This window comes from Ambystoma mexicanum, chromosome 6q (genome assembly GCF_040938575.1).
Source record: "Ambystoma mexicanum isolate Mex_15411 chromosome 6q, UKY_AmexF1_1, whole genome shotgun sequence".
NCBI lineage: Eukaryota > Metazoa > Chordata > Amphibia > Caudata > Ambystomatidae > Ambystoma > Ambystoma mexicanum.
In genome coordinates this window covers 1,112,657,175-1,112,673,080 of record NC_090937.1, presented here as the reverse complement: position 1 = coordinate 1,112,673,080, position 15,906 = coordinate 1,112,657,175, and the positions used below count along the sequence as shown (strand labels likewise).

At 46.8% G+C, this 15,906-nt stretch overlaps 1 protein-coding gene across 6 annotated transcripts in view; it reads right to left on the bottom strand.

Annotated features, from left to right (window-relative positions):
- FRYL (FRY like transcription coactivator) overlaps positions 1 to 15,906 on the bottom strand; it is a 3,055,992-nt gene that overhangs the window by 1,001,198 nt on the left and 2,038,888 nt on the right. For all 6 annotated transcript variants that reach the window (XM_069631694.1, XM_069631695.1, XM_069631691.1 and 3 more), the window contains one exon: positions 8,853 to 8,956. In XM_069631694.1, coding sequence (XP_069487795.1) covers positions 8,853 to 8,956 — 104 coding nt within the window. The remainder of the gene's footprint in view (positions 1 to 8,852; positions 8,957 to 15,906) is intronic.

The window sequence follows — 15,906 nt, the reverse complement described above, 5'->3', positions numbered from 1 at the left end:
ACCAGTTGAACGACAGGGATCAGCGGGCACACGTAAAAGGTTGAAAGGCCACTCGACCGTCAGTGCTTCCCTTATAGCTTCCAGACAAGAACATTCTCAAGAAAAGAACAACTTGTACTTCTTGTTGACACTCGAGGTGAAGAGGTTCACTTGAGGAATCCTCCAAATGGATAAGATCTACTCTAGAAGTTCCTGGCAGAGCTCGCACTAGTGGGAGGCCGAAGTTAGTCTGCTCAAGGCTTCTGCTCTGCTATTCACTTACCCAGCCAGATGAGCTACCGTCACAGAGACATTGTTCTCCAGAGCTCAGAACCACCGTTGCATTGCCCTCTGCACATAGGCAAGAACCCTTGCACCACCTGGTTTGTTGAGATGGTGCATGGCCACAGTGTTGTCATTCAGGATCAGCACAGTCTTGCGTTTCACAGAAAGGAGGAATGCGACCAGGACCAGCCCGATCGCCCTCAACTCCAGCAAGTTGATTTGTTCCCAAGACTTTGTGGGAGACCACAGTCCGCTCACCATTCGGTCTGACAGGCGAATGCTTGAGCAAGTCAGAGATGCGTCCGTGACTAACGTCACCAGGGGCCAAGGGTGGCGAAGAAACACATCTCTTAGCAAGTTGTCTCGCATGGCCCATGCCAAAAGATCCTGAGCCACCTGGTTTGAGTTCTGTAGAAGGTCTGACATGTGGCCCTGAAACTGGGACCACTGGCAATGGAGAAGCCACTGAAGCAATCTCATGTGCAGCCTCGCCTCCTGCACCACACGACTGTAGGAGGCAATAAGGCTCAGGAGGCACAGTAAAGCAGAGGCTGGGACCAGTTCCTGGGATTGGAAGACATTACCATTTGAAAGATGTTTCAAAAGATGTTCGCCACTAGATCCTCAGGCGAGACCAACAATTAATTTACCAAACTGGTAACGTTCTTTCGACTGGATGTTCCTCCAACGTATTCCTCATCTAGGACATGTAATGTACACAGCTGTGCTGGTTCGGAATTTTTTCAGCAGAGGGTGTCTTTGCATCGATGGCTTTGGGTCAAAGTTCCCCGACGGCCTCCTGAAGTTATAAGTAGCACGCACGGCGCCCGCAGCCTCAGTTCATGTTTTTCCCCCTCACAAAGTGTGGCACACATGCCCAGAACACAGCATCAACTGCACTTAGCCTTGCGGGACCTAAGTTGTAATGGCATGGGAAATTCTTGCGAGGGGTAGGCTGCGAGGAATACGTTGGAAGAACATCCAGTCGGAAGAAGGTTACCAGTTTGTTAAGTAACTTGTTCTTCGAATGGATTGTGTCCTCCAACATATTCCTCATCTATAACAGACTCCCAAAGCAGTAATAATGATTGGAGGAGGGAACAAAATTTAGACATATCCAATTAAATGGCAGAGTAAAGCACTGTTTTACCAAAGGCAAAATCCTCAGCATGGGACGTATCCAGGGAGTATTGCTCAACTAATGTGTGTATAGAAGACCAAGTTTCTGCGTCACAGATATTTTTTACCGGCACCCGCCTCTGGAGGGCTGTTGAAGTAGCAATGCCCCTGGCGCAATGAGCATGCAGACCCTCAGGAGGGTCCTTACCAGCCAACCGGTAGCTTTCTGAAATAGTGAGGATAATCCACCTAGACAAGGTCTGCTTAGAAACAGCCTGTCCTAAACGGTGTCCAGTATACCCCACAAAGAGCTTGTCATCCACTCTGAGTTTAGCCATCCTGGAGAGATAAAAGCTCAAGCCTCTTCTAGGATCCAACCTATGGAGTCTTTCCTCTTTCTTACTAGGATGAGGAGGAGGATAGAAAGCGGGGCGTACCACCTTCTGACTCAAAGGATATTCTGACTCAACCTTAGGTAAAAAGGACGGACGCACTCTCAACACAACCCTGTCCTCGTAACAATGGACCTGGCAAAACTATCCGCAGTGTCCAACCCGGACTGAAGGGATTCACACATGGCATCCTTGCCATCCTGCGCATTAGCTAAAAAGCCATCCCTTGCTTCCCCTTCGGGAATATGCTCAGCCACAAGTGAAATACAATTCCACAGAGTGTGCGCAAATTTTGCCAAGGTACAGGAGGTGGAGTTGTCTGATTTAAGCGCCATACTCCCAGCAGAAAATAACTTGAGTGCCCACCCATCCATGCATTTATCGTCCCCATCAGGAAGGACGGTAGGGTACGCTGCCTGCTTCGAGGTGGCCGTAGCCGCCTGGACCACCAAACTCTCTGCACTAGGGTGTGTGGACAGGTAGCCGGGGTCCCACCCTACTGGATGGGCTGTATTTTCTTGACAACAACTTGTTAACCGCCGGAATAGACTCCGGGGCATTCTAAGTAGCAGCCACCCTCTTTTGCAGAGCCACACGAAATGGCAACACCGGGTCAGTGGACGGACCCTGATCCAAGATATCGGTAAGGTCATCCTGATCAGGTACTCTGAAACCTTCAACATCATCCCTCCGATAGGAAGATTCGGTATGATCACCAGGCTCGGGTTTCCCAAACTCCATCTCAGGAGATGTGTCTAGGCCACTGGCATCATCTCAGGATTGACGTAGATCCTCAATCCGACCTTCCTCGGAAATGATACATTCTGGAGCCCCAGGAGTCCCACAGGGAACATCCTCCTCCCCAGACCCCTCTTCCTATTCAAAAATATTCTGGAGTAGACCTATTATAAGGGACAGGCTTCACAGATTTAGACGTAGCCTTCTTAGGAGATGCAACAGCTACAGGGAGTACCACCAGTAAATTCTGCCCAATAGGCGGCCATGGTGTCAAAGGCGTTGAAGGCTTTGAGGGTCTGACCAGGGGTAAGGACCCGATAGACTCACTCAACGGACTTGGCGCTGATGTCATTGACACCTTCTTCGACAACTTCACAGGCTTTGACGGTTTTGGTGGCGACGAAGACCGCATCCTGGACCTGTCACGTCTCTGGCGATCCCCTGATGCCTTGTCCGAATGGGGCCTCGAAGGCTCCCGGTGTTTATCGCACCGACTACCAGGGCCTGAGGGCGCACGAGCATAGGACCAAGACCATTCCTTGCCGGCTTCAATGGAAGTGGCGGATGGAACTGTGTCGTGAGATCGAAATATTTTCAACTTTTGCTCCTGAAAAGACTACCATTCCTCATGGGCAGAGGATTTGGTGGGGCATGACATTTTCTTCGGGTAGTCGTCTTTGGACGGGGAAGGCGAACGGTGACTCCGCTTCCCGGGACTGCCTCGACAAAGAGGAAGAGTGGTGCGAACCACTCCTGGACTGAGACCGCCTGGACGTATTCCGACGAGAGGACTCCCTCGACTCATCGGTCGACATCCCAGCAGATTTGGATTTACGGGGCTTGGAAATTCGGCCTACCAGAAATTGCCCCTTACACTCCCACAATGCCTTGGCAGTGAATGACTGACACTTCGAACAGTCATTCGTGGCGTGGCCCTCGCCCAGGCACCACAAACAGATACGGTGCAGGTCCGTGATGGACATCTTGGACCCACATTCCTGACACTTCTTAAAGCCAGACCGTGGGGTTGTCGGGGTGGAAGAAGACATAATCGCACAATACGAAGTAGAAGACACGAGGCGCGCAGAGTTCTCGAGCAAATGAGCAGTAATAGGAATTACACAAAGGACTACAATTACTGTGACTCAAGCAAACACTGTCTCAAGGTTTCTGGTTAAAAAATATAAGTACATTTATTTTTAAACCATCTGTTCACAAAAATTTCACTTCTATTGAACAAAACCACACTCTTAAATATACTACACACAACCAATTCCCTTGGTTTAGGACAATTCAAGGTAAGTACCTTTGGAATTGACAGACCGGTGTTGTTAAACAAAAGACGTTACCGGGGGTTAAGAAACGCTCACTTTTTGACAGTAATAACAGTTCGGTCTTACGAAAGAAAAGCGTACCCGCGGGAAGAAATGTAACCGTAGTCAAACACACTTAGCACTTTGTATAAAAAGCAAGGCAAAGGGGATAAAAATCATAGACAATACTTTTGTCAAGGCACTAGGATCAGAGGACGTGTTCAAAAATGCAGATAAAGTCAATAGGCCTGCGCCAGTGTCAAATGGAGCAGGGCTCTGTTGTCAAGGATCACATGTTTAGAACAGTTCGAGATGAATGATTTCAGGAGTACTTGAATATTGTCAAAGGGAGGCAAAAGCTATAAGAGGGAAGGAAGAAAGGACAAGTCTTTGGTTCACCCCGATTTCTCAAGGTCGGACATAGAGAACGACCAAATGTGCACAGTACCTTGTTCATATGAAGAAAGCTGGTGCCACGGCAGTTATTCCTGGTAGTTCCTGCAGACTCACAGTTCCTGAAGCTTCAGTCGTGGGGACAAGAAGGAAGACGTCGGGAGCGATCTGCACTACCCAAGGATGAGGCCAGCAGCAGCAAAAGCAACAGTGAATAGAAGAAGCGCTCCTTTAAAACAGGAGAGGGCTCTTCTGATGGCTATCCGGACCACTACAGCTTCGTTTAGCGATTTCGACCCAGGAGAGCATTCTCTGGCTGTAGAAAGGTGAGCTGGTTGATCCCACCAGGCTCAAGGAAAGAATACTCCGGACTGGATCTTCTCTGTCGTTGAAGGGTAGATAGCTCAGGACTGCAGTATGGGCTTCACCGGGACCCGGGGGTTGCAGCAGCCATCTTCTTCTCTGCTTCTATTCGGTTTTTGTACTTCCAGTGGCGACTCCGACTTCCAGCGCAAGTGTCCTGCCTTTTATGCAAAAATCCCCCATTCACACAGCCTGGCTGTCAATCACACGGCAGGGGGGTTTGTCCAGCCCGGACAACCCCTCCAGGCAATGGACACAAAGTGTGCAGGGGGTTACTAAACCCCTCCGTCACATTCAGCCCACCTAGACACCCAGCAAACACCTTCTTGCTCCATGCATCATATCTCTTATTCCTCCTGTCTGGTGGAAGGCATGGGAAAGTAGAATTCTTCAGCCTAGCCGTCGCAGACTGAACCACAAAGCATTCAGGCGAAGCATGGGAGTAAAGATAGGCCGGGTCCAACAGAGCAGGACTATTTCCTCGCCAGGTCCCTGTCTACTGCCGAAGAGAGGTAGGTTTCTTCCACACATCCAATATGGGGCCCCCCGCACTGCCACACTGAAGGGCTGGAGTGTCTTTTTTCGGAGGCATCAACCAGAATATCACAAAGTTCACACTGAACATTGGACCTGGACGGAGCAGAAAGCCCCAGAGTACTGGGCACCTTAGCCATAAAATGCTGGAAGACTTTCCCGTTGTGGCAGTTTGCAAAATGTCCATCTCTGGGGAAGTGTCGAGCGAACTGGCCCCTTGCACGTCCTCTGCTAGGCCCAGCACATACACACCTTCCCCATAGAATTCTTCCAGGAACTGTCTCACCTACTTATAACCCATAGGTTCGAGTCCAAAGGGGACCTTGTCACCTTCCTCGTCATAGATGTCGTACATCTTCAACATGAATGTGTCCATGGTAGTGGGACTGATTGCTGTGGAGCCGCAGAGTCCACAACACCGGAGCAGAAGCATCTGCTGCCCAAAGGCAGGGCCTGTCAGCGCCGGGAGACCTCAGTCTCTTTCTGGACCAGGCCTGAGCTCTTAGACTTGCAGGAGTGGTACTTAGCAGGTACCCTGCCCATCGCAACAGATGTGGGGGGGACCCTAAGGCGCTGTAGCCAAAGCCAACAGCGTTGTCACCTGTGCCACAGGCACCAAAGCCGGAGCCGTTGCCTCCTTGGCGAAGATGTACAACATCTGCAGATGGAAGTACTCCCCTTTCGTCAGGCATGGATGATTGGGTCAGAAATGGTGCCTGTGCCGGATGCTCAGGGGATTCCCTGAAGCAGTGGTTACTCTTCTTCAAAGAGGAAGACGAATGGCAGTGTGAGGACTCACTAGGGGAGCGGAGCCGCTTTTTCATTGGAGCGTCATTCCCTTGGCGTCAGACATGTTTCCAGAGAACAGCTGCGCTGGGATATCATAGATGAGGAATCTGTGAGAGGAAAGAATCCATTTGAAACAAACAGAAAAGGCAGCTCTTGTGTTGGCCAGACGCATACATAGACTTCCCACAGTCCATGCAAGGCTTCAAGCCTGAGGCCTTTGGGGGGAAAATGATAGGCAAAATTGCTGTTAAGCACTAGCGTATCCCTGAATCAGCATGCCGATTAGTGGGTCCTCGAAGCAGTGCACTGTGCACATGGAAATGAGAAACTGATCATGGAGTCATGGGTGCCAACAAAGAGCAAAAGTGCATCCCCTGGTGAATGAAATCAATTCAGAAGCTAGACTGGCATACAGACGATATTTCAAACATGAGGGGGAATGTTAAGGAGAATTTTCAGTTTAGTGCTAAATTCCTCTTACCTTAGAGATCCCCATCTCTTTGGGACTTTGTACTTTTAATTCTGTGTTGTCTGTGTTTCTTTTTGGTTTTGGAGTCTGACAAACTCCATAGGCATCATCTTTGCATTGTGGCAGTGGCACAGGGAAGTCCCTTAGATTTCCCAAAGGTTTAAATATCTTCTCTTGGTGAAACTACTGTTTGCAAGAGCATTGAAGTGAAATTGACTACCTACATTTTGTAACTTTCTAGACCCAGCACACACTATCTTACCATAGGGTGCTGGAGGGGTTACTTAGTATCCCCTTTTTCTAGTTTCTTATGTAACAATGTTATGTTACCCTTTCTACAATTAATGGCTAGTGGAAGTGGTTTACTTTTAACTACCATTGGGAGTTTTTACCGTGGGCTGCATTCGCAGCTGCAGTAAAGCACCCATGGGTGCCCATTTTGACAAAATGGCCTTGGTCTGCTTTTTTTTGCCATTTCTTGCTGGAAAGGTCCCTCTTGAGAATTACTCTGTGTGCCAAACCAGGTTTGGTCCCTTGGTTCGTTTTGTCTTTGGCGGGATTCACAAGTGAAGCCCACCTCTGGCTCCAATATGTCTGGCAGGGGCAGGAAGTGAGGGAGGTGCCTGAAACTCCCTGTGCGTAATCCCCTTGGTTAGAGGAATGCACCCAAAGGTGATTGGCCGGCTGGCTGTCCGGCAAGGACAGCCACCCTGCTGTGTGATTGACAGCTATGCTGGAATGAATAGGAGAAACATGCATAAAAGGCAAGGCTTTTTTGCTTTGAAGGCAGAATTGACCACTGGACGAAGGAATCCAAAGAAGAACTTGGAAGAGATGCCTGCTGCAACTCCTGGACTATTGGTTTGCCCGCTGAAACCCTGCTGCTGTGCTGAAGATATGAATTCGACTAGACTAGAGAAGCCCTGCAAGGATGACTTCGCTTCTTGAGTTGGTGGGACCAATGAACTCCAAAGTGAACTTGTTTGGACATCCTCTCAGAGCTGGCTGAACTTCCGCTACTGCTGGAACTGAAGTGCCAGGGAGAGGACCACCAAACAAGAGTGCATCACTTTTAAGTCAGACCCGGGCTTGTGGAAGATCCTCCGGACTCCCAGTAAGCAGGACTGACCAAGCCTGAGCAACCTCAACAGAGTGTTGGACCCCAGATGCAAGGAACGTCCAGAGTGGTATCCAAGAGTCTGCAGTGGTGCTATTTGCTGAGACACGAGGAGCTGAAACCACTAAGTGCCGCTGAATAGAAGTTTGTCCTTTTCTGCTGCTGACTTTCCCATTGCAGTGTAGGAGTCCCCAGACGTCCTCTCTTCTCTCCTCTGCTTGTGGCTTACCTTCCCTCCAGGAAAGGGTTAATTTGCTTTGCATTGGGGGGTTCAAAAGTACTTACCTGCTCCAGAATATTTGTGTAATCTCTTGTTTTATTCTGAAATCTCTTTACTTTGACACTCATCTCAGTATTGCTCTAAATTTACCAGCGATATATTAATGTCCACACTGTCCTAGCTATTTATATCACCTGAGGGTGTAGGAAGTATCTGTGTGCCATCCCAAATGGTTATTTTCGAATTTAGAGAATCTAAGCGTGTGTATTTTGGAGTGTATTTGTGTGTTACTATTACATTGCCCAACCTCAAGGAGGCATATTCAAACTGACTGTTAAATAAATAATTGTTTAATCAAGAAACCTCGAGTCTAAGTATTTATTTGGATACTTGTCACTGTGAATCTCTGTGTAACTCCCCTACTGCTCACATAGACCGCTCTTGAGATAAGTCTGGCTGCTCAGCCACACTACCAACCTGTGTAGTACAGATTTATACCAAATGTTGGGTTCCTATTGCCAGGAGGTCAAGGTTGTTGTAGTGCACCCAAAGGGTACTGCTCCATAACTTGCCTAATAGGGAATCTTTGTGAGAAAGGAATCCATTGGAAACCTCTGCATTTGAGCACAGAAAAAAGGAGAAAAGTAAAATAGCGCCAGCAGATTGAGTATGTTTACCAATAACTTCACTTCACGCTTTAAAGGACAACAAGACTGTCTTTCAAAACATAGATTGGCTGACTGCTCCCATTCGAATTAACAATTTTCCTCCTAAGAACCTCACCATCATGAATGTTTTTTTACAGCAATAGTGGGAAAAATGTTAACTGAAACATTTCTAATAAAATGACTTCCAAAACTATTATCAGTCCTAAACTGTTCATCATTAACCTTACAACAGGCTAATGTTTAGTCAAATTATAAGAGTAATATACAACTTTAGGGATTCTCCCTGATGAGCGATTAGAGTTATTGGTGTTTGCAGTGGATCAATCACAACATGAAAGTACTTGTTAAGCCGTTTGTTTCCTCAGTGGGATTTGCCAACTACATGTATGCAGTATAACAAGATCTTACATTGAGGTTGTATATGTGCCTAGAATATCATAAAGCCTTACAAATGGGAGAACAATGTTAGTTACCTATGAAAATTGCGTGGAGCAACAGATGTAGGTATCCACCCCAATCCACCTTCACTCCGTGGTCTATTATCAGATCTGTCAGAAGAATCACAGCTATATTGCACCTTAAGAGAAACAAAACCATATATTAAATCAGAACATTTTCTGTAGAACTTTTGGAGCATAGATCACATTTTCCCCATATTTCCTTTGTTGCAATATGCTTGTTAGCCATGACAATGTTCCTTTATCAAATCTCCACCTCAATGATTCTGCTGTTACTGGTGTGCTTGTTGTTTGGATCCTCCATTTTTTTTTTGTTTCTCTGCCTCTGTGACTGGCAGCTAGTTGTAACGATATACCCGAAGGACATCATTGTGGTGGATTAGCACCGTAAATACTTAATGATGTTACTTAATTGTTGGGGAGATTTTTCTTAGGTTTTCTTAGGCTACTGTTATAGAATGCATAAATAACCTACTTGGCTAACCAGTCAAGGCAAAATCTGTGGAAGGAGTTAGTCTTAGTTACTTACCTGTAACTGTATTTCTCCAGCATTGGTATCTTTCATATATTCACATGCTTGAATATTCCCCGTCGTCAGACTGGGAATCCTCAGTTAATTAAATAACAACAAATATATTAAAGACCTTCCCTTGGGAAAGAAAAGTAAAGACAGCTACACCCATAGGGCCCTATAGGGCTTGTGTAGCCTTTCACTTGTTGAGTCCCATATATAAATGCTGTTTGAGCATGAAGTCCTCTTTTTGTTTAGGGGGGGGGCTAGTGGATGAGGACAAGGACATGAATATAAGACATCCCACAAAGCTTCCCCGTCCTTATACACCAGCAGGAGCCAAAAAAGAGGAGTGTAATTAGTTACGGCCTACCAAATCATTATTTAATGGAGCCATAGGGTCAGTATCAGAATTAGCACGTTTTCTATTCACATTCTGTGTATAAACCTTAATCTAAGAGTATGTGACATAATACAAAACACAAATAGAAGTATCAAAAGAATTATATAAAAAGAAACAAGCATATTTTTGTGACATCTGAATCCATGCGCGAAATACAGTTGGATTACTAGTGTTTGTTAGTAGCACTCGTGAGAGAGCTATAAAATACAATTAAATGAAACAGCAATCTCATATGAGTGTCAACACGAAAATGTGTTTCTGGAATCAAAGGGGGAAGGTATTAATATAGCGATTCCTTTTCAAATACACCCTTTGACCTGTCTTCAGGACACAGAACAAGGTGTTAAAAGGTGGGGTTGGCAAGTACTTCTCCCTCTGTGCATCACTCTGCACAGAAAACACAACATGGACAAAATGACAAAGAAACCAGTTTTAAAAAGATGACCCATATCACATCATTCCGAAACTAAACTAGTCCCTCCACCTGCTTTTGGTTCTTTTAGGTACCAACCAATGAGGTGGCAGGGTTTAGGCTCCACCCCAATCAGCCATCTTCAGATTTTGAACTGTAAGTAGAAAGACCGATGACTGACTGGTGGGGGAGCAGCCTCTACCCAAGGGAGGAGGGCGGGCACATTTGAATCTATGAAAGATACCAATGCTGGAGAAATACAGTTACAGCTAAGTAACTAAGACTTCTCCAGCATTGGATATTTCAGAGATTCACATGCTTGACTGGAGTATCTAGCAGTCGTAGACCTCATAATATGCTTGATAGCCGAGGTGCGTGCACTATATATATTTATATATATATAGTGTAATAATACTTATAGCATGCAAGATTAGGCTACCAGGAGCACATTATGGGACGGTGGGAACAGTTAATAATCAACAAATGCTGGAGTACTGCTTGTCCCACCGCAGATAGATTCATTTTGGGGTCTTCTTCCAAGCAGTAGTGCGGGACAAAAGTGTGGAGAGTGGTCCATGTGGCTGTCCTTCAAGGACACTCCTGCTAGAAAAGCTCTTCAAGTCGTCCTCGCTCTGGTTGAGTGCACTATGGGCATGGCTGGCAATGGGTTGTTTCTGAGCTCATGACGGTGAACGATGCAACTGGATACCCAACGTGCCTGGCACTATCGGATATGCGTTTGCCCTTGGTTCGTCCCGCAAATGCAATGAAATATTTTAGAGGTTCTGAATTCCTTGGTCCATTCAAACTTGAGTGTTCTTGCCACATCTAGAGAATGTAGCTTACGTTCGGCAGGGGTCATGTGGTTGCCGAAGAATGTATGTAGAAGAACAAGTTACTTACCAACTGTAACGTTCTTTCAACTGGATGTTCCTCTCATGTATTCCTCATTTTATGATAATTCGTTATCGCCAGCTTTGCTGCTTCGGCAAACATTTTTTTCAGTAGAGACCGCTGTGCTCGAGGTCGTGGCGTCGATTGTCCCTCGACGGGCTCCATGCCTTTTTGACTTCACTGATGGTATAAATAGCTCGAGTCGTGCCCGTTGGCTTCAGCTCTGTTTTATCAATGAAATATTGGAGGAACATCCAGGCGTGCCTCATGACTGATGCACTCTTCGCGAGAGGAAATTGTAAGAAAACTGCAAACTGCACTGCGGGGTAGGATGGGAGGGGCGATGATGAATACGTGGGAGGAACATCCAGTCGAAAGAACGTTACAGTTGATAAGTAACTTGGTCTTCGAACGGATTGTGTCCTCCCACGTATTCCTCATCTTATGATAGACTCCCATAGCAGTAGCAATTTTGGAGGTGGGAGTACTAGATACTGTTTTCATGAACGGAATGAAGTACCGCCTTGGCAAATAACCCCTCATTGGAGGAGGAAGCATCTAAGCAATAATGCTTGATATGCACCGATTTCCATGCTGCAGCTGAACAAATATTTGCTGCAGGAACTCCCCTCTTCAGAGCTGCAGAAGTAGCCATCCCCCCTAGTGGAATGGGCTCGAAGCCCTTCTGGGGGGGGTCCTTTCCGGCCAATATGTAGCATTCAATTATAGCCAGAATGATCCAGCGGGATATGGTTTGTTTTGTCACTGATAATCCCAATTTATGACCTGTATAACCTACAAAGAGTTGGTCATCTTGATGTAATTTTGACATTCTTGAAATGTAAAAACAGAGCCCTTTTGGGGTCCAGTTTATGCAGTCTCTCCTCTCCTTTGCCCAAATGAGGATGATAGAATGTTGGTAATATGATTTTTTGTGACAAATGGAAGTTAGAAACTACTTTTGGTAAAAAGGAAGGTTTAACTTTAAGTACTTGTAAAAAATAGTATATGGAGGTTTACATGAGAGAACCTGTAGTTCACTAACCCTGTGGGCTAATGTTAAGGCCAAGAAGGACAGTTTTTAATGTTAGACGCCTCAAGGGACAAGAGTGCAGAGGCTCAAAAGGTATTCAAGTTAGAAACTTAAGACCTAGATTTAAACCCAAGTTGGGACATGAAAAGGTACTGGATGGTATACGTTAGTAAGCCCTTTCAGGAATTGAATGATTAATGGAATTTTGAAGTAGCAAACCTCTTCCGAGGAGCGCTTGAAAATGGACAGCGCAGCAAGATATCCTTTAATTGTTCTGATCTGGAGCCCCAGATTGACTAGATGTAATAGGAAAGAAAGCACAATTGGGGTGCCACATTGATAGGGAGAATTCTCTCTTTAGGCTGAATTTCCTAACCTAGTGAGTCCCCCAGCAGCTTTGCTGGATTTCTGGAGTTTGTATTTTTTCCTCCTGCCAAGAGTGAGACTCTTTTTCTCCCACTCTTGGACATGATTAATGGTATTCCTTTGATTGGTAATGTGTTTTATGGGCTATGGGGTCCTTTACTCCATAGGGTCTCATGTGTTTTTACATGTGTGTTACACAGCACCCTCCGTGCAGTAGCACAGGGGTGTCATAGTGACACCCCACCATAGACTCCATACCCTGGGAATGACTACTGTCTCCCAGGGCATGTAAAGTCACCATTGGCTTTACTAGTCCCAAATTATTAACAGAAACTAGTACTAACCATCATATTGTGTGGACCTACTGGTCGGGGCAATTTCGCTGCCCCAGGGTCTGTTAGTCGAGGGGGCACGTCTCCGTCCCCCCTGATCGAGTTTTGGCTGGTGGCAGTGGAAACTACCTTTTATATTCGACCGCAAATATTTTCCTATGGGATTTTCCCATTGTTCGAGGCTACCAACTTTAATTATTCAATTCTCATAGCCCCGAACATACCCCCGGTTTATTTAATTAATATTAATTCTCTGGTTGGTATTTTTTGCCAAGACTCGATTCTAAAATGGCATTTGTGTTCTCTTCTGTGACTCCAACCCAAGTCGAGCCCTTTGTTCCACTTTTTTGGCGGGCTTCCCCACAGAAGCCTCCAAAAGTGGTGCCACTCTGTCTGGGTATCACAGGGGGTATATGGGAGGGAGTTTAGGCACCCTGGACCGAGTTGCACTCTTGTGTGATTGGCCCAAGTGGTGAGCCGGCCTGCTCACCACTTAGCATGTTTGAGTGACAGCTAGGCTGAGTGAATGGGGGTTCTCTGCATAAAAGCAGGGCTTTGGGGACTGGAACTTCAGAAGTCGCCACACGACCTGAGAATCCGACGAGGGAGAAGCTGAGCCGACCTAACACGACCACACCACCCGTGGAGCCCTGCGGAACCGACTCACCACTTCCCGACGACAGAGAAGATCTCCCGGCTGGAGAGGCGTCTTCCCCTGACTGGTGGGCACAACCAGTTTACCTTTCTTTCTTCGCACCCCAGCCCGGTTTGTGGTCGAACTGCCCGTGCCAAGCACCCCGGCAGCCGGATAGCCACTCACCACTGAACCGCGAATCACTGGACCGCTCCTTGTACCTGAGAAACTCTGCGGCTGGTTTCTTCCCTGGCATTGCAACAGACTCCTGTCTTCCTCCACGACGAGATCCTCTCTTTCCCTGGACGAAGCACCGACTTGCACCCGCTGCCAGGAACAACTGCCCCCGCTGGAGTGTTCTCTCCACTTTAAGGTACCGTGTCCGCCAGGCCTCCCTTTCTAAAGATTGCAACAAGGTAATAACTCCTTAACCTTCTGGATTGGGCTGGCCGCCTTAAGCCTCTAACTGGTCCCTTTCTTGGTCCAACTCCTTTTTTGAACCGTTACGAGACGTTTGTGCACTGCAACCGTGTGACCTTGGACACATTTCATTTTGATCCTCTTAAAGCGGTTCCAGCCTATTGACTCTGAATTCACTGTGTTACTTTGCCTTTCCCTCTTGTGTGTTCGTGAAAAAGTGTTGGCATCTGTTTCAATTTATCCTCTGCTTTTCTCTCCCTTTTTTTTAAAACGAATTATTAGAGTGCCATCTATGTTAAGCGCCCACCGCTGTCTGAAAATAAGTGGGGCTTTACTTAAGACTTGTCTAATATTCTTTTAAGGGAGTGTATATCTTTTAGTGACCGTGTTTTTGAATTGCTTACAATTAGTGCCTGCGTGTTTTTAAATTAATAATTATATCTCTTTCACACCAAGCCCTGGTCAGTGTTTGCTTGTTCTACTGTGTTCTCTTGACCTATTGTGAATACTCTGTATACTGCCTAACTCTTCTTGAGGGAAGTCTGACTGCTCAGCCACAGCTACCAAGTGAATCTGTGTGGTACAGACTGCTACCAAGTGGGTTTACTGCCAAACACCTGTAGTCCTAAATCTTTTGCAGTGGTCCCAGAGGGAACTACACAGGTTTCTGCCCAACACACATTGAAAAGAGCCCACATCCTTATCTTTGCACCAGTTACTGAACTTGTTCCAACGACATCGGTACAAAGTTTTAGTTGCTGGCCTTCTGGCCGAAAGCAAAATCTCCATAACGTCATCCGGAAGATCCCAATCCTTGTATATCAACCTCTCAGAAACCATGCGTGAAGGTTGAGTGTCTTCACCTCTGGATGGAGAACCCGACCTTCCTCTTGCGAGAGAAGATCCTCTCTTTGCGGAAGACGTATTGGAGGGCAGATGGACAGGTATGGGTACCACGTCCTCCTGGCCCAATCTGGGGCAATTAGGATCATTGTTTTCCTGAACTTTCTCAACCTCCTGATTACTTGAGGAATCACGTGGACTGGAGGAAACACGTACAGAAGTGGGAACGTGAGATAATTCCCTTGAGCAGTACTGTTCGCACTTCCGGTTGATCGCAGTAGTGAACAGATACACTTGAGGGATTCCCCCAAAGGGCAAAGATCTCCAGAAGGACTTCCTGAGCTAGCTCCCACTCGTGGGAGACTGTGCTCTGCCTGCTCTGAGCATCTGCCGCCATGTTCTGCTCTCCGGCTAGGTGAACTGCTGATAGAGAGATTCCTTCTCGTGTTGCCCAGAACCAGAGCTGCATTGCCTTTATGCACAGTGGTAGTGACCCTAGGCCTACTCTCTTGTTGAGGTAGTACATGGCCACTGTGTTGTCTATCATTATCAGGACATTCTTTCCCTGCACAGAGGGCAGGAATGCCTTCAGCACTAGTATGATTGCCCTCAGTTCCAATAGGTTGATGTTTAGTTTGGACTCCGATGGAGACCAACGACCGCTGATTGTCAGATTGTTGGTGTGTGCTCCCCACCCGGTGAGTGAGGCGTCCGTTACTACTGTTATCTCCGACCTTGGTTGCCAAAAAAGATTCCCCTTTGAGGATGTTGTCATTGCAAGCCCACCATACTAGATCCTGAGCAACTGCTCTCATGACTTGCAAAAGATCCGACATATTGCCTGAGGACTGGGACCACTGACTTCTGAGTGCCCATTAAAGGGATCTCATTCTTAATCTGGCCTCTGGTAATAGGAAAATGATGGATGCCATGAGGCCGAGCAACCTTAGAAAATTGAAGGCCGGTAGATGCTGGGCATTCTGGAACTTTGCTACCATCTGCAGAATGTGGAGAGCTCTCACCTCGGGAGGCGAGGCTTTTCCCGAGGAAGTATCCAAGACTGCTCCGATAAACTGGAGCTTTGGGGATGGTACCATGTGGGACTTCTTGAAATTGAGGGAGAAGCCGAATTTGTGAAGGAAGTGGCAGGTGATCGAAAGATGTTCCGGAGCTTGTTTGGGAGAACGTGCTCTGATGAACCAATCGTCCAGGTAGGGGTAG